Source organism: Daktulosphaira vitifoliae, unplaced genomic scaffold (genome assembly GCF_025091365.1).
Source record: "Daktulosphaira vitifoliae isolate Bord-2020 unplaced genomic scaffold, ASM2509136v1 Scaffold_1, whole genome shotgun sequence".
Lineage (NCBI taxonomy): Eukaryota > Metazoa > Arthropoda > Insecta > Hemiptera > Phylloxeridae > Daktulosphaira > Daktulosphaira vitifoliae.
In genome coordinates, this window is record NW_026099572.1 from 88,345,365 (window position 1) to 88,369,906 (window position 24,542).

Genomic DNA, 24,542 nt, shown 5'->3' on the forward strand with positions numbered 1-24,542 from the left:
AAATCTTATTTACATTTACCATCACATAAGATAGTTAAGTGAAATTGAATCTGCATCCATACTACGATAAATTGAATTTGTATAATTTCATTAATAACTGGTACTCAGTCAATAGACAATCACAAACATGGCTAATAAAATCTTTTCGGTTATATGTTTTTTTACTTTACTTGGATGGGTTTCAGGATATGATTCAAATGACAATATTACAAAAACACTTGATATAAATGAAATGAGTAAGTTTCTAGTATATTAGTCAATTTTTTATTTAAATAATTAATATTATCAATTATATTTACATAAAAATAAACAACTTACCGGTTAAGTTAATTTTAGTATTTTTATAGGTAGGCAAAGCAGACAGGCTATATATCCGTGCCAATGTAAAGAAGGTAAATGTACATGTTGTAGCGGAAACTTATTGCAAAATATTAACATAAACTTGCAGCAAAAATTATGTGCTCAAATATCTTACGATTCCGAAGAATTTGAATTTAATGTGCGTTTGCTGTTTAATGACTATACGTTATTTAATCGAGTTGTATCAGGTATAACAAATCTACGGGAAATTAGCAATGATTAAACTTTAATTGTGATTTTAAATTATTTTTTTAACTCTTTTAAACGTCTTTATAGTAATGCAAATTACAAATTTTGTAATTATTTCAAATCATAATAGATTCAAATTATGAATAACACTACTCTTACTGATTTAGGAGGGTTTTGTTGAATTATAAATTAAATAATTTAATATCATATACATATAACTACTGGGCTTTATTAAGGTGAGTTGTCTAGTGACTCACATATAGTACACTAATATCATATCTAAGATATTTCTGTAAAAAGCTAATATAAAAATAACTTTTTAATATCACCACATATTTTAGCTTCAATGCAAAGCTGAGAAGGTATAATTATACTATGAATGGTTTTTTATTTATTATTATTTTTTTTTTTTTTGTGGGGACTGTTACCACTTTTTCTCAGCTCTCACCGAACCGATTTCTTTTAACGATACGTCAAAAGATCACAAATCGAATCTAGTCGAAGACATTACCCTTAAAAATTGAAAAAATTTCTCTCGTTCTCCCTAAATGGGATAATCTCCAAAAAAATTACAATTTTAATTTTCGAAATTTGTTCAATTTTTTTTACTTAATATTGCCATAACTTTTTTAAAAATTACCAAACCAATATATATTTTTTTAAAGATACACGAGATAATTACTTATAATTTTTTATATTTTTTTTATAAATCTGACCCTCTACTTACCCATAGGGGGGATTCAAAATGACTACTTTTTCACAAAAAAATGACTTTTAAAAGTGTTCAGGAAATAATGACACTTTTATATATACCTTAAATTAAAGCTTTAAAAAAATTCGGACTTTTTTTTTTGTTCCTATGGTGAAAATGAAATCAAAAAATGTTTATAAAAATATACAAATTTCAATTTGATTTATTTTTATAAACTATAATAAATATCAAGTTTATTTTAATAATAATTTTTTCTAGGGGTATACTTTAAGAATAACTTTTTAAATCATACAATATTATTTTATCAACAACTGTATGCTTTTAGGAAGAAATCCGAGACCTCTATGTGTACCAATATTCCCAGTGTGGACTCGAAGTAGAGTTTGTTTAAAATTTAGTGATATATATTTTATTGGGCGTAATATACATATGTGTTTGGGCATGGAAACACAAACAAATCAAAGACCTACGTTTTCAGTTGAATTTAATTGTATAAGATTGGGTACAGAAGGTGTAGCGTTACTGAAACCAGAAGAAGGAGGAGGTTTACCTCCTCCCGCTCCAGAAGAATTAGCTACAGAAAATACTATTTCATCAACAATCACAGCAAAACCAAATTCAACAAATACAATGAAAAAGAAAAAAGAAGAACTTCAAAAAGTTACTCTAATCTAAATTTTTAAAAGTACATATTTACTATAAAAAAAATTTTAATTACCAAAGACGTATGGATTTCTCATTAAGTAATTTTTCAACAAAATTTACATTTTCTTCTTTATTTTTCTTTTTATTAGCCTATATAATATATAGGCTAATATAGTATATATATATATATATTTATTTATTTAATTTCGATTTATTGGGCTTGGTACTAGGAACATTTTTCTATAACTCAATTGATTATTAATACTTCGTTTATAGCACGTTAATGATTCATATATTCAATTAATTTTTTTTATCAAAATTAAACTACTTATTTAAAATCTAACCATAATTCTTTTTCATTTTTTTATATAAATATTTTACTTTGAAGTTGAGAATAATTATTTACTAATTTAATATTTTTTTTATCCTACTTAAATAGAACTTTGGTAATAAAGTTAAACGCCAATTAAAAACAAAAGTACTTTAACTGTTATTATATTTATGAACTATGTGCAGTAGTTGAAGTGGGAATATGTGAAAGAATGGTACCCCTCTACTTTTTTTAATTTACATTTTTCATTCCTCTATTTATTTTGTCCAAATTAATTTACCCTCCTTAATATTTTACAATGTGCTTTAAGTTTATGGATTTATATTGGTGTTTTAAACAATAAAGGGTAACCCTCTAATTATTTCACTTCGACTACTGAATATGTGTTATATACTATTATTTTATTTTAAATTTATTTTCTTTAATATTGTAAATTATTAAAAATTATGTAAAATATTTAATATTATTTATGAAAAAAATAATTGTAAGTTTATTTAAAATACAGTAGACTGTAAATATTTTAAAGACTTCAATAAAATATAAATTTAAATTAATATTAACGAAGTAGCTATATAGAAGGCATTTTAAAAAACTATTGGCTTGTGTAGCATAAAAAGATAAAAAGAACTTCAATATATGTCACAAAGGATAGTGGTTGATGTGACAAACATAAAACTGCATAATTTCAAAAATTCATTGAAAGCATTTCGAGTATGGTAACTCTTATACCTTTAAAGTTTTTTATTTATAATATCCGACGTTATAAATTATATAATTTTGCATGATTTAATAACATTTACTTAATTTATAATTTTATGAAATTAAATTTTACTTTGATTACAATAGTAAGGTTGTAGAATTGTAAATATTAGCACATTTATTTGTAACCAAATAAATATGCTAATAGTGTTCCCTGTTAACACTATCGTTTGTACAAATAACACGCTAGAAGAAACATTTACTTAAGATAACTTAAAAAAATAATTGTTTTACTAATTTCTGTTAAATTTATATTAATTTCTTGCGTATTTCCAGTAAACAATTATGAGACAAGATATGGAAAATTAAAAAAGTAAATATTCATTTATATGTATTTTCACTGTGATTATATAGTAACACACTTAAAGTATATAAAAAACAAATATAACTAAAAACTTTGAATATGTATGACGTGTAAGAATCAATAAGCACGTGTGTATTGTTTTTTGAGGACATAAAATGTAAATGAAGCGATAAAAACCCACAGAAAGTCAAATGCTAACCCCTACTAAGTTAAGAGGTGTATTAGCATGATAATTATATGCATTGTTTCCAGAGTGCTTCGAGTAGATCAGTAGCGACTATTTTTTTTTTTTTGCAAATACATAAATTTGTTTAAGTGCAATAGAAAACAAGGAAAATATAATGGTTAAATTATGCAACTCAGTAATTTTATTTTTATTAATATTACCCTCATTATTTGTGAACTGTAGTTTAATAAAAAAATTGAAATCAAAAAGTAAGTAAATCATTTATTAAAAAGCAATAAATACTAAAATTTAGAAGCTTATAAGCCCACCAAGAAACCAGGATTTTACCGATGGGCTCTTCGACCTAACTATCATTTATATTATATCTGGGTTCCAAACTTTTCTTTTGCGTTTTTAAATAATCAATAATCAAATATTAATGTTTAAGAACGTTGAAAATGATCTGTTCGTAAACATTGATTTTCAAGATATTATAAGGTACTAAACGTAAATTTCTTGAAAATATGTTATTATTCTAAAATTGGTTAAAAAAAAATTGTTTTTATATTTATTTCAATTAAATATATCTACAATAAATCACAATCGTAGCGAGCAGATTTTTTTTTATATAAAAAAACACCATTTTATATTTTCCGTTAGTAAAAAATCACCGATTCACCCATGCTAAAATTAAAATTGTATTTGAAATAAATACTCTTACTATACTAATTTTTTGATAGTTAACTATTAAAAAATTAGTATATTTATATGACATAATATTTATTTTTTATTGTTTATTGAGAATAAGGCCGTGACAACAAAGATTATTGCTCGACAAATATTTTACAATTTTAAATTTACAAACATATAAGTAACAAATTATATTGTCAATTTATATGCAATGATATTTTGTTAGTAACTATTAAAATGTTAAGAAATTTTCCTATTGTTTGTGGTCTGAGCCGATTCTTTAGTAAGAGTTGAGAAATTATTTTTTTTAACGATCTTCTAGATATTGCCTACAATCTTTCATGATATAATGTATTGTTATTGTTATGTGTATTTATATATTCGAATATAATGTAGATAGGAGAGTCCTATTCTGCCATAAGGAATCCATAGCCTTGTGTGTCCAAAACTAAGTTTATTTAAAACTGTTTCGAATTTTCTACTCAGTCTAATTTTTTTTATATTGTTTAGTATTCAATTTAATCCAATGTTTATGCCAAACTATTTCATATTTTTATTTAATTATCTTTTATAGTTTTTGCAGAGATATGTAAGATATAGTTTCACTTGCTGTAGTTACTGAAACAATATATGCATTTGTGTCTGTTTCTTCATCCTCGTTTATGTGATAATAGCCTACAATACAGATAAATATTACGCTGATATATTTTTCGAAAATTTGGAAAATAAGAATTATTTTTACCATATCAAAAATTTGATGTAGATTTTGTATGTTGCTGAGTATGTTTAATTACTCCATATTATATCTTTAAAGTTTTTTCCAACGTATTTTCAAATGACTTTGCTATTGCAATAGCTTCAGTTAAGTATATTGAACTTTGATGATCTAATTTGTAATTATCTACACATGCATAACAATTGTCGTGTTGTATTTAATAATATAATAAGAAATAATATATTTAAGTCTATAAGGTATATATAATGCAATTATTTTTAATATTTTGATTATTTTTCTGTTACTCATGTTTTATTATTGAACATAGATGTATAAAAAGGGTAATGAACTTCAATTTTTTGTTTAATACTTATAATTTGTTGTAGAAAACACTTAAAGATGAAATTAATAATATTAATATAAATTTAATTGATGTACTTACGTAATCATAATTAGTATTTAAAATAGTTTTTTATATTTCTTAAAAAATCCAGGTTTCACATAAAAGAGATTTTTTCATCAATCAGTTTTTAAACAACAATACGTAATTTTACAGCTCACGTAGTAAAAATAACTACACACAAATCAACGATTCAATAATTAATTTAGGTTCTATTGCACAGACAACAGCTTTTAATTTAAAATTTTTTTATCAACTTTCTCCAATGACAATGTTAGAGCCATATATCTATTTTATATAACATTAAATTAAAGAATTTCTTTAGAATGTTTCTTCGTTATAATTTATAACGATAAATTATTTATAAATTATTGAAACGACAAATCATAATTAAATTCATGTATTAACACATAAAATGATGAACTCACTTGTATTGCATGAATAAAAATACATTTTAAATCTTCTAAGCGATTTTTTAAGAAAAATATAGTCTTTTATCAATCAAATTTGAGAAGTAATTTATGTTAACGCTGTTTGAATATCGTTGTTATCAAATCAGAAATTCAAATATTGATGTTCAAGTTAAAAATCTACTTTAGTTTCCCTCTTTCTGTTTATGTAAAGAATAGACTCGACTTATTAAAATTGTTCTTATAATTATCTTATTATATTCTATTTAAATTAATGTGTATTAAAAGTTACATGATGAGAACTTTTATTGTAGTTATTTGAAAAAAAACTCTATTTTTAGATAAAGTTCAAAACTTACAGTAAAAATTACATGCCAATTAAATAAATTCTGTAATATATAACTACGAATCCTTATCATGAATTCAACGCACTATGTAATGAATGCCTCAAATAAATAAAATGCTTCAGTATTTTAGATAAATGTAATTAAAACAAGATGAATGACTGTAATTTATACAAGTATAAAATAATGGTTCATTTTGTACTCTTAAACAATAATAATTATAGTCGCGATTGTTAATAGTAATTCTTTATGTGCTGTGAGAAAGAATAGAATAGAACAGTAAAACGATGTTCTTATGGAAAATTTGTTTACTATTTAGGTATTGCTTTCTCTCCTACAATGTTTATATAAATAAAAATAAAGTTAAAAGAGATTTATGCTATTTTCATTAACACTTCTATAGTCATAATTATATTTAAGTGTTCTTGGAAGTTATTTTAATTTAAATTAAAAATCATTAACAAATTCAAAGAATAAATTAAATAAGTTTTTAAGTAAATATGCCATTTTTAACCTAAATCTTGTGATAAATTTTATTTTAATAAATATCAAGTTTTTATTCTTATCTTATTAACAAAACTGGACATAAAAACGAGTAACTATAATTTTTCATGTGAACTATGAAAGTTAACGAATTAAACTGAGTTTCCTTAACTAGCTCTACTTTAACTTTTAAAATTATATTGATAATAACGTTAATTATTTTATTTTTCTAGTTGGTACACCAGCACCCAAACAAAACTATATTTACTATGATATGATCACTAGAAAAAAAATACCTATGCTTCAAAAGTTGGGTGATCAACAAGAAGAACCTCATACATTAAGGTTTGGACGTATACCCTGTTCTTGTCAAAACTATATATGTGGTTGCTGCTCAAGAATTAATATACGACTCTTTAACTTCAACAGGCTAGGTTTGGTCTCAGTAAATAATTTTCACTCATAAAAAGATATAAACACAAATAAACATTTTAATTAAAAAAAAACATCAATGTAAACAAATTTATTTGACACTGTGTGATGATTCAATACAAAAAACGCGCAAATTAATAATAGGGTGACATCATCATTGAAATAACAGTTATGGGAGGTACGGGTAATGCCACCCACTTGAAGAAAATTCACTATAAAATCTATAATAATTGATATGAAGAAACAAATTTTACTTTGAAATACAAACTAACTTGCTTCCTCTTATTTTTTTTTGAGATTTTTAATTACTCATAATTTATTATAGCTTGTGTCAAATGACGATTAAATATTAATATCTTAAATAGCTAAATTTAGCTTAGGACAATATCATCTTGAGCTATTGTAAAATACGATTATAAAAATTAAATTGTCATAAATTTGTAAAATTTTAAAATTCTGTATTGTTTACTGAAAAGTTTGGTAGGGTAAATTCGATAAAAATAATATATTATAAAATAGTGTTAAAAACAATGGTCATTAAATTTTGAACCATTTATTTCTTTTGCTAATAACTTTTTTCAAATTTGGACATAAGGGTTATTGTGATTAGTCTTTGGTGTAAAGATAACGGGTAGCATAGACCTCTATAAAATTTCAAAGTGTTACTTTCATAATATATCATCGACTTCTTAAAATTAAAAAAATTTTTTTATAAAAAATAAGATTTTAGATTGAAAATTTAAGTTATTTAAAAATCAAGATTTGAAAATGTTATTTTTTCAAAAATTAAATTTTGAATAAAATAGCTATCAGTTTTGATTGTTATGATGCCATGTTTAGATATTGCAATAGATTAGTCATTTTTAAAGCATATTAAAATAAACAATTTTAATTAATTTTTAATTGATTTATGGGTTTTGAAACGATATTTTAGTTTTGCTCCGGAACAAATCGAAAATATCGTTCCAGAAGTTATAATATAATTAAAAACTAATTTAACAAACTTTTTGTTGTTTTAATGTTTCAAAGCTACTTGCTAGTCACTTTGAAACACCGAGGAAATAAACAGATACTCAATTGAGTATCGCCAAAAGATGAATTAAATAGACCTCATTGTGATTATAAACATATATTTATTGTTGATTTATTTTAACGATTATGTTGCACACTTCCTTTATTTAAACTAGTTACTATATAAATATGAAACTTAAAAATTTTTATTAATTAACAATATAAATTTAGCCCCTAATTCCTGGATACACCTCTGTATAAATAGATGATTGAGATTGCTAAGTGTAAAACTTAAGTAAATTTAATATTTAATCATAAAACAAATTCTATACTTTTCATTTCTCTTGATAAAAATAAATATTCAAAATCTATTAAAAATAATAAACCGTAAAAGTGTACATAAAATTATGGTACAGAAAGGGATGTAATTAATTTATGCACGAAGAGGGATCATTATTATAATGAAAACATATTTTTTAAGTTTGATTATGTCAAAAATTTGAATACTGTGTATTTTTAAAAATGTGAGTATTGTATTCATCTGAAAACCTATCTTGAAATTCACTTGAAAAAACATTTTGGATATTTAATATGTTGTGTCGTACACTATAATATACAAACATACTCATATGAGTATGTTAAAAATAAATTTGCTCAATAAATTATTATATTGAGCAAAATTATTTTTAACTGAATAGTTTAAGTAACTTAACATTCTGTTATGTTTCAATTATTTTCATTTATTTTTTATATATTTTATACGAACCTATGGTAACTCAAAATAAATATAAACGTTATTTGTTTGGTATGAGGATGATTGAGTTTCTATATATTTATTAAATAGAATGATATAATATAATTTTCTCTCGAGGTAAATATACAAGAGTTTTATGAGAAAATATAAAATATAGAACAAAAATGTGATGTATGAAAATGTATTAATATAATAATAATTTTAAATAGAAATTATCATACTTTAAGTATCTTTAACGCCACTAATACCAATACTTATCTAAGCTTATGTTGACTATGAGTCGTGTGAATAAATACCTCGAGTAAAATAGGAATCACAAGTTCCTATAGTTCATTATTTTCACAAAAAAATCTTTATTTGTGTTGACCACACAAGCATAAATATTTGACTAAGCTAGTTAGCTTCGTACAAACGTTATTAATTTTATTTATTTAAGAAATATTTTATTTAAGTGGTCACTTAATTTTTCTGATCCCTAATTTAATTTATGTACTCATTTATACTTAACTTTAAACTTTATAAATCTTCTGTGAAATGTAAGTTTACCTACGTGATGTTTGAAATAAATTAATTTCCTTTTTTTTGTGGTTGGGTGGGTTTCTTCTTAGCTACTTCTTGCTTCTAGTTAAAAGATCATAATATAAAAATGGAGTGAGCAATAGTGGCAGTTTTGTGTAATTTTATATTAAATTTAACTCATCTATACGTGTAAGAAGCGTCACGATTTTTTAATTTTGCTTTTTTTTACTCGATCGTGTTAGTTATTAACAAATTATTTTACTTTAAATAACTGTTTTGTCACAACTAAAGATTTTGATAGTCATTATCTTAAATGAAAAAGAGCTTATTTAGCATGTTGTTATAATAGAATATTTTAAATTGTACAAAGTAGGAATAAACTGTATATCTGTATGTACTGTATTATATCTTATGTTAGACATTAGATTTTTTTATGAAACCAAAAAAATTATTTAAAACTAGTTTGTAAACTGAAAGTGCCTTTACTTTAATTAAAAAATATTATCATTACTACTAAACTCAACAAAAATGTTTAAAAAAATTCAATTTTTACTGTTATTATTAACAAAGCTCAGTTTGGGCATAAATTTTCATTACCTTTTAACACCACGAAAAAAGTAGTTTACTACTTTTGCTACATGCTTTTTATAAAATGCAACTTGTTATTATAACCACCACTAGTGGTATGAATTACGGCTGTCAGTAAACATTTAATTATAATATATAAGGGACTACAAACGAATTCTGGCGAACAACGTTACTAATTAAATGTGACAAGGGTATGAAGAAATATTTCCCTTGTAATTCGGTTTTATTAACTCTGTACATAGTCTTGTACTCAGAGTCGTAAACCTTGGTATATTCTTCTTTTTTTTTTCATTAATACTCATGAATTTTATGGTTATAAAATACTAAATCCCGTGGAAAATAGTTTTTCACCGTCATGGTGCAAAACTTCTATGAATATACGTTGAATATATTCGAATAAAATTTTATACTCTACAGGATGTCTCAACATTACTTATGACCCGACGGATTTTGCCATTAAAGGGAACATGTTCATGGACGAAGAATCTTTATACGAATACAAAGTATCTGGTAAGTTTTAAGCCAATCAATTATTTCATAAATTAATTAGGTAATTTGTATAAATGTTAAATGAAATCTTATGAATATGTCTTAAAATCATAGTAGCTATAATACTAATAATTAATTCTGTTCTATATTTTATAGATTTAACTTTCCTATTATTTCATAAAAAAATAGTATAGAAATTGCTATATAAATCAACAGTAATAAATTACCCATAAAAATTAAAAAATTAACTAAAATATTAAGATTGTCAAAAAAAAGTCCATTACATATTTAATAAGTATAGCAAATTAAATTATCGTGTATGCCGTTTAGTATTCATTAACCATCAAATTAGTGTGCCATTATGTATTACCCATTATTATAGAGAACTCTAGTGAATTTCAAGTAAAAATTCTTTTGCTCGCTCATCGTTGATTCGCAATTAGATTCACAANTAAAAATTAACTAAAATATTAAGATTGTCAAAAAAAAGTCCATTACATATTTAATAAGTACAGCAAATTAAATTATTGTGTATGCATAGTATCCATTAACCATCAAATTAGTGTGCCATTATGTATTATCCATTATTATAGAGAACTCTAATGAATTTCAAGCAAAAATTCTTTTGTTCGCTCATCATTGATTCGCAATTAGATTCACAAGTCACCACATAGTATTGTTTTATGCTGTACGAAGAGCTAATTATTAATAAAAGTGAAAGTTTTAGTGTATCTATGAATTCATTAATGAAGCATTTCCATTATATATTTTAAAAACGTCATCTACTGTACAGATGGAATACCGTTAAACCTGTTGTTATAGTACTGGTTAATCGTTTTGTATACATAAACACTACTGAGTCCTGTAATAAATATATTTAATGATAACTTGGAATATTTCTTGTATGTTGACAGCCAAAAATCCTCCTCCTGCTTGCTTACAGATACCTATGCCATACATACCTGCCACTGACATGTGCATAAAAATGTTTGACATTTATACGCCTGGCAAAAACTTACACATGTGCATCAATTTCCTCACACGTATCGAACACGCCGAAATATTTGTACTAGAATTCGATTGTATTCAATTTGGTAGAGACGGCGTGAGTATACAAAAATTCAATTCAACTACATCCACATCGAGTACAACTCAAACTACGGTATCGTATGATTCGACAGTACCAGACTTAAATATAGACCTTATGGAGTATAACAATACATTGAACGAAAATTTGTAGACAAAATAAGATACATGATACTTTTATAAAAACTAATTAATATATATTTTATATACACGTATGTAATAAACGCAATCAATATGAGCTACAGGAAATAATAAATAATAAATATAAATGAGCGTTTTATAACGTACTTTCAATGCGATTTTTCATAGAATAATTATTTTTTTATTCCAAATAAATTCATTTCAATAAATAAATAAATTAACTTTAACATTACTTATATACACCTAAGCGTCCTTGAAGAAACGCTGTAGATTTTTGTTGAGTAAACAATGAGCAATAATTTTTCATAGTGGTCATACTTTCTTCATGAAATGTATAGCCGTTTCATCTGGATCTGAAGAAGACAATCTCATCCGTCTGTGAGATCGACCTCTTCTATCATTAGGTACTATGGCTATTGGCGTTAATTCTTTAAGACTTCTAAACGATTCGTCATCGTCATCATCCTCTTCCGTTTCATCATCATCATCATCATCATTTTCCTGACCTTTAACAGCCGGTGTAACACTGCTTGAAGCAACAGCTGCTGTTGTGGCTTCAGTAACGGTTACAACGGTTTTATTCGTTACTATCCCCGTGCTAGTGGTTTGGTTTTTTTCGGTATCGGAAATACCAACAACGTCAGCGGCCGAATCAATAATATCTGACACTATGTCGTCGTCATCTTCATCGTCATCATCCTCGTCATCATCATAGTCTTTATCCTTTTTATTTGTAGTTGCCGATGTGGACGCAGATACTTGAACACTATTAGGAATCGTTTCGACACGATCTGTGGGGTTTTCATCTAGTGACGCTAAAGTAGACGTATCTGAATCTTGTACAACGCTAACGGTGTATGAAGTTGATGTAACAGACTCAACACTCACTTGTTTTTCAGTTTGTTGACTAGTCGAATAAGCTGCTGTTGTTGCTTTAGTTTTGACGGTAACAGGCTTAACTGTAGAAGGTTTTACATTTTCCACTACATCATCTTCTTCTGCTGCTGCGGCACCACCTCCAAACAAGCTACTTAAAAAGTCTGAACTTAAAGCGCTGAATCCAGTATAACCAGTCGAGTCTACGTCATTTTCGGATTCTTCTTCAGCCACATCATCATCATCATCTTCTTCTTCGTCGGCAGCACCCAAACCGTAGTCATCGTCATCGTCATCATCGTCGTCATCTTCGTCGTCATCTTCGTCGTCTTCATCCTCACCTTGAGCCAACGAAGGTAACGGTTGGCCGGGCTCTACCTTCATTCCTTGAGGTCCAAAACGGAAACATGATACTCTCAATGCTGCCTCGACGTCGTCCAAAGCCCTCAATTCAAGTCCCAAACAAGCTCTAAATTGATCCCCGTCGCGTGATATCCCGTAAACTCGACCGCAAAACTTTGAAACACCACCAGGCAGGTTCATACACACGGGTTTAGGCTTTCTCCCGGATATAGTAGTATTACGTAATACTCTGTCACCGAAGCTCATCGTCACTGCCATTTTATCACCTTTCAAATACTTAAGAGTCGCGCAACCTGTAACAAGAATCAATGACACATTCTCCTATGACTAACAAAGTTCCATGTAATTTTGGACAGACAGTTAAAATATACATACGTAAATACCTCAATGATATAATATAAATCAATTTTCCAAAATAATAATTTTTTAAATTTTAATGATATTTAGTGATCAAACAAAACCTATCTTTTTTCAGTATTAAAGTTAATTTATATTATATGACTAGTTTAAAAATTTAGTTAAAAATAATGACTTTATTTTTATTGAATCAAATAAAAAAACTAATATGACAATAAAAGGCGATTGTATACCTGGTCCTTTAATTGGAACTACGGGTAACGAAAAATCTCTGCAGCAATTACACATAAGATCAGAACAAGCACAATAACGATTTGGAACGGCTGGCGCTTGTCGAGCTTGACCCATCATTTTTAAATGTTCTTTTACATTGTTTAAACTAGTTCTCCAAACATCTTTATTGTCTGGAACTGTAAAAAAAAATAGACAGATTATTGTTATCAATAAAACAATAGAGAAAAATTTTAATTTTGGCTACAACTCACCTACTCTACCGTAAGCCGCAAATGCTATGATCAAAAAGATCAACAAAAGTTCGAATACGACCGAAAGTCGCATTTTAAAAGTTTATTTCTTTCCAATAATTAGAAAACTGTAACATAAATGTTTATGTAATCAAAAAAATTAATAAGAAATTTCTTTACTAGAAAATAACAATAATTCTAATAATATATGTAATAAAATTGGTGAAAGGTTTACACGTATAGGATATAAGTGACATTGACCTTGTGTGTAAAAAGAGAAATCCTTCGTCTGTGGCCTAAGGCATGTTTTTCTCAGGCTGCAAGAGTATGCTTAAATTACTAAACATGTGATATCAGTGACAGGATAAATCTCAATATTCAAACTTATTTTAAAAACGAGCTTTTTAAATACATTACCATAAGGAAATACAATTATACAACAAATTCATGAGATTTAACGAATAACAAATAACAACTAGTTGATTATTTTAATCGTATTGTAAGTCTAATTTTCACAAGACATTAAAAATAAAAAAACAGAGAGAAACCATAAATTTAACACCTTTTTACGATCGAATTGCTTTCCTGATGGTCTTTTCCGAAATGGTTATAACCGTTTCAGTTTAGTTTTTCTATTAAATAATTGTTTTATTTCTTTTGTGCCAAACAACATTATCACTGAATTTGTTTTGTAACTGTAGATATTCATCACGTTATACTTAAAACCGGATGTTACCATTTATGTGATATGCTTGCCCGAAGGAGCTAATTATTGAAACAGGATAAATAAGTACGATCGACAATTAAAAGAACAAATGTACTCATTTATATAGAAATAAGGTTGTACTAGTACGATAACTAACCAAACCAGTTGTTCAGAATGAAATGATAATGACATAAAAATCATTTACTTTAAAATCAATAATCTCTATTTAGACATTTTATGTTAATCATTATATAATATTACTTAGTAAATTACTGAAATTGATTATACCAGTGTCAAGTCGATTTACACATTTGAAAAAACAATTTTCAAATAATATAAAATTGATATTATATTTCCGTACGAAAAATATTTGCGTTTAGTAAAAAATTCAACATTAAACTTTCTAAAGTTCTATCTGAAACTGCTTTCTCTATAACGAGTTGTTAAATTGTCAATTTTGCTAACCAAAATTATTTCAACTTTATGTTTACCCTAAAATAGATCTTATCGATCTAAAGTATTCTATGAATACAATAATAACAATTAAAATGGTACGTACCTTTGTGTTCCGGGCGATCAATATACTTTGTAAGTTTATGTCGGACAACAAAAACCGTCTTAAACTCGTCTCTCGTGGTAAGAACTGCACTGCGACCAGCGCGGCGGAATTACCGCAGCTGCTGTGCTTGTTCCGGGCTAACAAAACCGGGTCAGGTATGTGTGTCATCCGACGTTGCTTGGCCAAAGACCCGACGTACGCCACGGATTCCCCACTAAAAAATGTTTCAGGAGCCCACTCTCGTTCCGGTAAGATTTTCCTTTCCAAACTACCGTTCTCGGATCTTCTTCCTTCACTTTGATGATTCTAAAAAACAATTGAAATGTTGTGACCATTCCCAGTAGCTTAGTAATAGATGCATGCAACATATATTTAAGCTCACATATTTTGTCATATTAACAACAGTTCCGCGTAAAGATAATTTAGCGAACGACGTCTAAAAATTGAACACTTAATCCATCACGTTTCAGTTGTTTCGATAATAATAATAATTAATTTCACGCTTAACTACTTAAATTATTTATTTTCGATCTACCGCGAGAGAGAGGTTACTCACCTCAAGTTCAAATCGAACAAATTCTAAACGTCTACAAATACCCAACGCAAGTTTTTCAAATAGGTTAAAAAAAAATCTTAAAAAATTCAATGTATTGGGAAAGTCTAATTATTTACGTAGAAAGCGAAGTGTAGTATGCGCGGGCGATGGTTTCGAGAAAGCGAAATTGTCTGTCGGTGCACCGAAATGTCTATTGTTGTTGTTGTTGTTGTTTATGTTGTCGTATACCATTGACGCGTGCGTAAGTATACGTGCAGTGGCTAATGGTGTACAGTATTAGCGGGCACTGTACTTGAAAAGAAAGTACTGGTCGGGTGGGGGCTGCAAGTGGGTGACCCGTTGACCCGTTGCTGTTGTGACTGTCCGTGTGCAGTATCGTTTATCTACCACCGTCGTGTTCTTTACGACCCGCAACAGCGACGACCGACGTGCGTTCGACGTTCGGTGTGTTTTATTTCTGTTATTTATTTATTTTTTTAAATATTATCTAACCTTTAGTAACATTGACGACAAAACCTAGTCATGTCTCATCTAACGTGGTTGTGTGTGATGCTCTCCACGTCATTCGCATTGACAGCTAAAGTTCCACCATCCACTTCAGTGACGGGTAAACAAAATATAAAACCTTAATTTTATTTTGAAAAGAAAAATATTTACAATTATTTTTTAGACATACTTTGGACTGGGCTAGAAAATGTTTTTCAACAAAGAAGTGGATTGACTGGCGAAACAAAACAAGTTCCAGAAAAACGTTGCGAGTGTCAAAGTCCAGAGATGAAATCATGCGTGTGTTGTTTGAAAATGAGCTTACCGCTTTTGGACTTGACTACGTCTCCAGGTAAGAAATCGAAAAATAAGATTCACGAGAAATTAACTATAATTATGATCGATGAATTTTAATTGATCCGCTATGATTTGTTTTAACAGGATGCGTCAAGTTCAAGTACGTGCCGGATATTGAATCGTTTGCTGTAAACGTGACTTATGGCAAAGGAAATATCCAAAATGGTGTCATTAAAGGTAAGTCGTAAACATCCAGGCTACATTAAAAATACATTTATTTTGCCCACGGCCATTAATTGTGCACGAAATTGCAATAAAACTAATGTAGAGTACGTCTGAAAACCGAGTGTCCATAATAGCAAGATATAAATTGAATGTGATTCATTTAGTTTATTTGAAACTGAATTAAATTAACTGTTCCTGTTGAATAAAAAAAACAGTTCGAAAAATATATATGTTATCTCTTTAGAGGCGGAATTTTCATTTACTTAACTATTTTATCTACACTTGAAATTATATATTATTCTTTATAATTAATGAAAAAATATTAGTTAAATAATAAGCATAACACTAGATCATTTTATAACTATTCTCGAGCAAAAATATTAGTCAAAAAACTAATAAACTTTGATACATTATAAGATTTATTTTCATACAATTTTTAATTTATTTTATTACGATAGTAATTGCGTAATTTCTTATTTAATATAATTGAAAAATAGATGAATAATATAAATTTAGATTATTCATCAATATTTCAATTACATAATAAAATCATAATTTTATTGATAAGTATAACACAGTAGTGTAAGTAAAAGGTGAGATATACCCTCTCCGGATGAAAAATTTAATTATCACTCGTGATTTTTTTATTTAATATGTAACATATATAATGAAATAATAAAATGGCTTTTGTTTTTTATATAATACATGAATTATATTACAATGTCTATAACAATATATACCCCGAAAAAGTCATGAACTATTGCCAATAATAAAAATAATGAAAAAGATAAAGTACCACGTAAACTTTTAATGTTTAATTCTCGAAATATAATATAATATAAATAATAGTAACATATCGTTATTAAATAACATTAAATCTATAAACTAGTTAATTAAAAGAGCAAAATCGGTATCGAGTCACAGGCATATTTTTTTTGCTTAATCAAGTATCAGTCAAGTAATAAAACTCAGGTCTCTTCCCGATTCAAATAATCATAGTTTAATGTCACCTTAAACATTTTTACAATAAGCTTTTTCCGAATAACTAATATATCGTATATCGTTAAGAATAGTTTAAAAAAATACATTTTACAAAAGAGGTAAAAATGAAAAAAGTTATTCCATTCTATTTAATTACAAAATAATTAATTATAAAAAATTTGTACAAGACTCGTTTGAGAACAATAGCATCTAAATTAATAGAATTTGTATCGTTTTAAAAATAAATTTTTATTATTTATGTTAGTACAAAAATTAAAATATTTTTTAATAATGTTGTGAATTTCTGACATAAACATTCTTTATAAAATAACTATCATTATGAATACATTTAATGACAGTAATAACCTAAATGATCACAAAAAAAGTTAGTCAATATCTGCACTAGCCCTAGCGATCGATATTCGAAAAAACTATCAAATTGGTTATGATTTCATACATTCCATATTATTTTCTATTAAATAAATTAAAAGACTTAATTTTAATTGCCCATACTTTTCAATTATACTTTATACTCAATCAATAAAATGCAATTTTTAATAAAAAAAAATATGGTTCTTCGCAGAGATGGAAAATATACATGGGACAATGTTGAACTTGAGCAACCCAATATTTAGACATAATTTTAAATTATCTTTAAAAATGTATCAATGAAATAAACTATTAATTTTACTATGGACTGGTGAAATATTAGTATATTTTTCTAGTTTTTTAAGAATATATATATTTAAACGCCTTATTTTGCAAATACGATTTTTTTAAATTGTTAATTATTTTTAGTTTATCATTTTTAGAAATTGAATTATTGTAATCAACCGTGGGAACAAAAAAAAAGTCTTGATAAAATAAATTATAGTTACCACGAATTTCAATGTGTTTTTTAACAAGAAAATGCTCTAGATTTCTGTCACCCAAATACTTTCATTTTTTTTGGTTCCTTCTATTGTTTTATTGAATAACAATTGACTTTATCATATCATCATTTTTAGGATTTCTAGTAATATTGTTCGCATTTTCTAATTTTATGAATAAACAAATCAATAGAAATGTAATATAATGTATATATCATCTTATAAATTGTATAAAAGTCTTGAGACACAGATTTACTTAAGATTTTTTGCGATATTCTTAGAATTTTCAATTTAAATAACATTTTCAGGTGATAATCCAGAACCAGTGTGTATGGATGTATTAGCTGGATTTGGACAGTTATGTGCTCGATTTATTGGCAATTTAACTACACTTAAAAACTATGATGGATGTTTGAAATTAGAAGCAACATTGTTAAATGAGGTGCAAAACTCTATTTCTATGGGATGTTACAAATTAGACCAGCAGCGATTAATATTTAACTCTACGTGAGTCTCCTTGCTTAGCAATATAATTATTAATAGAAACATTTAACTTTCTTTTGATATACTTTCCATGATCATCACAACTCTGAGTAAAGATACAATTTGAACGCAGCAACCATGCATTTAAAATTTCTTTTATTTTAAATTGAAAAAAATAAAATTAACGTATAAAAAAACAAGTTAAATTAGCCATAAGTAATAGGTTTACTTATCAATTATTTTTACCTAAAAATTTAATTTTGACACATAAAAGAACGCTGATTAATGACGCACACTTAAAGAAATTCTAATACTCTCAGCTGAGATTTATACTATCAGAGTTTTAGTAAAGTATTTTTATCAAAAAGGAAAATATGTTGGGTAAAATCCTTGGTGAATAAACAACACCACATAGTTTTTGACTAATAAATTATGTAATCTCATTAAGACAAGTTGTAGTTTGTACCTAGTTTTTTTAACAAGGAAAATATCTAAATTAATTCTTAATTTCATATCAAAGTTTTGATATAATATTATTTATTGAAATATTCTGATTTTCAATATAAAATAACAATTACAATTTTTTAGTTAGTTGATATTAAATATTTAAACATTATAACAGAAAATTTTCTAAAAAATATATGTAATAATTCCACGAGTGAATTATTAAAATATAAATAAAAAAAGAACTTAAAAATATGAAAAACTCTTATGATCCCCTCATATAAAAATAATTCTACTCAAAATTGATTTTATGAAAAATATCTTGTCATTTTATATTACATTATTTAAATTTTTCTACGTAATTAAAAATTAATAGTTGGCTACTTAGCATATATTTCAAAATAAAATTAATTTCTTTGTGTCGAGTATTATAAAATTTACAGCCAATTTTCCTTAAGTGGGTGGTATTACCCTTATTTCCCCTAAGTATTCATTCACTGATAATGTTACCCTATTATTAACAAATGCATGAAGATATATTTTCGTGTTTTTTATTTGGATCATTAAACACAATTCCAAATATATCTGTGTGATAATTTATAGCGTCATAGAAATTTTTAGGAAACAATACTTTATACTTTCGATCAACCCTCTTTCCGAATTTTAAAATTTACCTGTAATCCGAGATTACAGGTAATTAATTAATAATTAAGTGATTACTAATTACTTAATCCAATATGAAGGAGAATTATGCATTAAAAATTCGTAATCCTCTACATTTTTATTTTAATAATAATTTTTTTTTATATGTTTTTGACTTAGAGATTTTTTAAAAACTTAAAATTTTTATATCACTTACTCGATATTTCACATTTTTTTTATTTTAATAATAAAATGATTATTATAGTGTTACAAATATTCACATACAATAAATTGCATAGGACTATCATTTTTATTACGTGTAATAAACAAAAAAATAATTTAAAAGAACCCAAAATATCTATTCTTGTCTTGTCTCTTTTTATTTTTTGTTTATTATGTGTATTTTTAAAGAGTAAAACATGCAAATAAATATTCGTTTTTAATCTTATAGTAACTTTTCGGTTCAGTGTTAACAATCGTTTGTAGGATCTTGCATTTATTTCGATTAATTAGATTTATGTGTTTATTAGATCTTAATCATCAATACGCCCTTTTATTACACGACTATGTACGTTGTTCATAAAATACTCATTTAAAGAGGATTCTTTATGATGCGACCTGCGTCTATTATAATTTGTTATTCTATTTATATTTTTCAAACTCTTTTCATATAACACTCGACTTTGCTAATAATATTTTCAATAAATTCCCTTTAGTCGATATCAATACTCTTAACTCACTCTGAAATTATCAAAATAAAATTATAAGAATTATCTGTACTCAAAATATAATCAACAAGATTGTGGTGGCCCAGCGATTATTAGCGTTAGCCTTGACTGGCGGAAAACAGTTAACCTCGTTAATATATATTAAATAATATTACAATACACATCTTGAAATCCTTTACACCAACTGCTTTTTTGTTACCAAAAGGGTAGGACATAGCCTTACGACTTCTGGCGAGTACATGGGCATAAAGTAATATATTTAAAAATATTTGAAATTATTAAATATAATAAAAAAACATTCATATCTTATATGAATATTAGGTAAAAATAAAAATAAATAATACTGATTTTTGGGTAAAATATTTTAAATTGTCTAAAAATAATGTTCACTATTTAGGGCAATATGAGAAAAAAACTAAGTAGTAGGGACAAAATATTTACTTATATTGACGCAGAGTCCCTGTAAGAAAAAGTCGACCAAGAACATCAAAAAATGCTTCCATGCAAAAACAATCGCGTGATGATTGTCTTTTAGAAAAAATGGCCTTTTTATATACTGGGATAGTAAACCAGTAGGCCAGTCAACGAAGGAGTAATTTTGGCGAATGGTGGAAAAAGTTCCCAACCAAATTTTTTTTTTTAAAAAAAGTTGAATTAAGATATGTATAATGACATACTAAAAGTCCTCATCGATTGGACTTAAGCTTTTTTTTTACAGCCTCGCAAAAGTTAAAAAATATGAGCTTTTTTATTTTTCTCAAAAAATATTTAACTTACAAAAAAAAGTTTCGTACAAAAGTTGTTTAAAAAACAATTCTAAACAAAAAAATTATCTTATGTTTTTTCATTTAAACAAATATTTTTCGAGTTACATTACATTTAATATGAGTACTAACATTTATTTTCCAATTTTTTTCATTTTACGGTTACTTTTTATCATGTTATACTTACATTAGACACAATGTTATAAATGCATATGTGTGTATGTGTGAGTTTATTTATTTATAGTATCATTAAAGTATAGTGCATATTAAGATACAACCGATAGAGTAAGTAATTGATTTGATGCTATATTGTTTTAACCCAACTAAACGCTATATTGTACATTCCCAAACAACAAATATATTATGTCGATTGTCACCGAAATTTCTGCTAATCTTTTTCTTTTTCTTTGCCTTAATCCCAACTACTTGGGGTCGGCCACCCTCATCCTAAACTTCCACTTGACACGATCTCCCACATCTTTTACGCTCACATCAACTGTCCTCAAATCGCATTCAATAGCATCCCTCCATCTCTTTTTTGGTCTTCCTCTACCTCTTCTTCCTTCAACATTCATTTCTATAACTGTTCTTACAGCTTTCGATTCTTCTTTCCTCATACCATGACTAAACAATCTAAGTCTATTTTCTGTCATCTTATCCACGATTGACGCAACACCTATACTTCCTNTTTAAGTCTATTTTCTCTCATCTTATACACGATTGACGCTACACTTACATTCTTATATGCTCGTTCCTTATTCTATCTTTTCTAGTCACTCCACTCATCCAACTAAGCATTTTCATCTCTGCTACACTGATTCTCTGCTCTACTTTCTTATCAACCACCCAACACTCTGAACCATACATCATAGCTAGTCTCAATACATTGTTGTAGAATTTACCTTTTAGCCTCATTGGAAATCTTTTATCGCATTTTTGAACTTTTGCTAGGCTGTAAAAAAAAAAGCTCAAGTCCAATCAATGAGGACTTTTAGTATGTCATTATACATATCTTAATTCAACTTTTTTTTAAAAAAAAATTTGGTTGGGAATTTTTTCCGCCATTTTTTCTTTGTTGAATGGCCTACAGCGATGACTAGTAAAATTCTTGAGATGCTATATAATTATTTGTGATAGAAACCATGGTATGTGCGTTATTAATGAGTTGTAAGGGATTGGTTTGCAACATGTGTTAAAAATTGTTATTTTGAATTCCTAAAAAGGAACAATTTTTAAATTATTTTTGCTTTTACATATATAGAGTGTTTATTAAGTAAGAAAACGGGTTTCTATTGTTTTCATTGTTACAACTGACCTGTTTCCTTACTTACTGAGCACTCTGTATTTATGTTAATAACTATGTTATACTTCTTTTTCTAAACAAAAAAAACACTGGTTTATTGCAATGTGCATTATCCCTCCAGTTCATTTGCTGCCATTTGTGCATGCCAATGAGCTATCAAAACTTATCATTATCAATACAATTTTTTAAATAAAAATTGATCACTTGTGGCTAATTAATTAAGTAAAATTAAAACTATATTAAAAATATTATTAATTTAAAAACTAAAAAATATTAAACTCAAAAATCAAAAAAAATTACTGAAAAGTCGCGGATACGTATTTCGGAAACAATGTTACCATTATCAACGCTAAACACATACTTAAAAAACACAATAAATACATACGTATGTGTTTAGCGTTGATAATGGTAACATTGTTTCCAAAATACGTATCCGCGACTTTTCAGTAATTTTTTTTTGACTTTTGAGTTTAATATTTTTTAGTTTTTAAATTAATAATATTTTTAATATAGTTTTAATTTTACTTAATACAATTTTTGTTCGCAATCATTATACTTATTTTCTTAATAATGCATTACAAGTATAACACCAACACTTTGATTTTAAAAATAAGTTTAGTCCAATGTACGTATTTTAAATAATTTAATGATTTATCTTACTTACTCTTAATAGTATAGAAGAGCCTGAGACGCTTTCAAACAGTACAAACGGAGAATCTGGATCTGAAGAGACCGAAGAAGAAGAAGGTGGAGATTCTAGTGAAGAAGAATTAATGCAAGTATTTGGCGAAACTGCTGTCCAAGGAGTTACATGGTTGGCTAGTGTCATGGGCGTAAATTTTAACCAATCTATTAACTCATTGGAAACTTCAAGTAGTACAGAAAAACAACCCACCACATCACAACAGTCACAAAATTCTTGAATAATTTGTTTATGATTATTATTTTCTACTCTTTAAATAAGTACAAAATTGTAAGTTTTAAAATTTAAAATTTTGTTGTAATTTTTAAGTTGGACACTATAAAGCCCTAGACCAAAATTTATATAATTAAAAACACGATAAAGCTGTGTTACTGGTTTCCTATTATTAATATTATATATATTTATTATAATGTATACTTATTTAATAATTATTTATTTATGTATAAACTTTTATTAAAATTTAATAAATTATTTTTTCTTGAAAATGATCTCATTTTACTTTGAAAACACCGTTAGGCTATAACATACGATATATATATATACATATATGTATATAAAACATTTTTACTGTAAAAACGGTAGCACAGTGTGGATGTAACATTGTGGGTACAATTATAGATGATATCTGACAGTGATTAAAATCGTTTCTTATGATAGCCATAAGACTATCATATTTAATTATTTAGTATTATAATTTTGACTCAGAAATTATAAAAATATAAAAAGTAGATATTACTTTTATGGCAAACGTGTATAAAAGTTCAAGGGCTTCATGCAATACTTTACAAAAAAAAACTATTTGTTACTTTTAATTAAATTTACTGGTTTACAAGGAATTTTTATCAGAAATCTAATTATACTTTTCTAAACCTATTTTGAATCTACAATTAGGTTTCCCCCATTTCCGAGGAACGATGAGATTTTTTTCAATTTTTGAGGGTAAATTTTTCGTCTAGATACGATTTGTGATCTTTTGAGGTATGTTGAAAAATATCGATTTGGAGAGAGCTGAGAAAAAGTGGTAATAGACACAAAAAACACATCATAGTAAAAACAAAACCTTCTCAGCTTCGCATTGAAGCTAAAAATATACAACAATTAATGAAATTTAAATAAATTTCAAACTATTAATAGTGTTGAATTATAGTATGAATATGGATTTAATAATTTTTATTATATTATGAAATTTGAATATTTTTTAAACTACA

At 26.6% G+C, this 24,542-nt stretch overlaps 4 protein-coding genes across 4 annotated transcripts; 3 read left to right on the forward strand and 1 right to left on the reverse strand.

Annotated features, from left to right (window-relative positions):
• Nucleotides 1-2,646, forward strand: LOC126894197 (uncharacterized). Its single transcript, XM_050665028.1, has 3 exons — nucleotides 1-236; nucleotides 348-548; nucleotides 1,587-2,646. The coding sequence occupies exons 1-3, from the start codon at nucleotides 128-130 to the stop codon at nucleotides 1,934-1,936; spliced, it is 660 nt and encodes a 219-aa protein (XP_050520985.1). The 5' UTR covers nucleotides 1-127; the 3' UTR covers nucleotides 1,937-2,646.
• Nucleotides 2,647-3,482: 836 nt separating this feature from the next.
• On the forward strand, nucleotides 3,483-11,541 carry LOC126894196 (uncharacterized). Its single transcript, XM_050665027.1, has 4 exons — nucleotides 3,483-3,735; nucleotides 6,742-6,942; nucleotides 10,230-10,322; nucleotides 11,216-11,541. The coding sequence occupies exons 1-4, from the start codon at nucleotides 3,642-3,644 to the stop codon at nucleotides 11,539-11,541; spliced, it is 714 nt and encodes a 237-aa protein (XP_050520984.1). The 5' UTR covers nucleotides 3,483-3,641.
• Nucleotides 11,542-11,686: 145 nt separating this feature from the next.
• LOC126894188 (nucleolin-like) lies at nucleotides 11,687-15,103 on the reverse strand. Its single transcript, XM_050665014.1, has 4 exons — nucleotides 14,854-15,103; nucleotides 13,610-13,716; nucleotides 13,358-13,534; nucleotides 11,687-13,060 (listed from the first exon to the last, which is right to left on the reverse strand). The coding sequence occupies exons 2-4, from the start codon at nucleotides 13,680-13,682 to the stop codon at nucleotides 11,841-11,843; spliced, it is 1,470 nt and encodes a 489-aa protein (XP_050520971.1). The 5' UTR covers nucleotides 13,683-13,716; nucleotides 14,854-15,103; the 3' UTR covers nucleotides 11,687-11,840.
• Nucleotides 15,104-15,306: 203 nt separating this feature from the next.
• On the forward strand, nucleotides 15,307-23,819 carry LOC126894195 (uncharacterized). Its single transcript, XM_050665026.1, has 5 exons — nucleotides 15,307-16,016; nucleotides 16,080-16,247; nucleotides 16,337-16,429; nucleotides 18,576-18,774; nucleotides 23,305-23,819. The coding sequence occupies exons 1-5, from the start codon at nucleotides 15,932-15,934 to the stop codon at nucleotides 23,552-23,554; spliced, it is 795 nt and encodes a 264-aa protein (XP_050520983.1). The 5' UTR covers nucleotides 15,307-15,931; the 3' UTR covers nucleotides 23,555-23,819.
• Nucleotides 23,820-24,542: the final 723 nt, after the last annotated feature.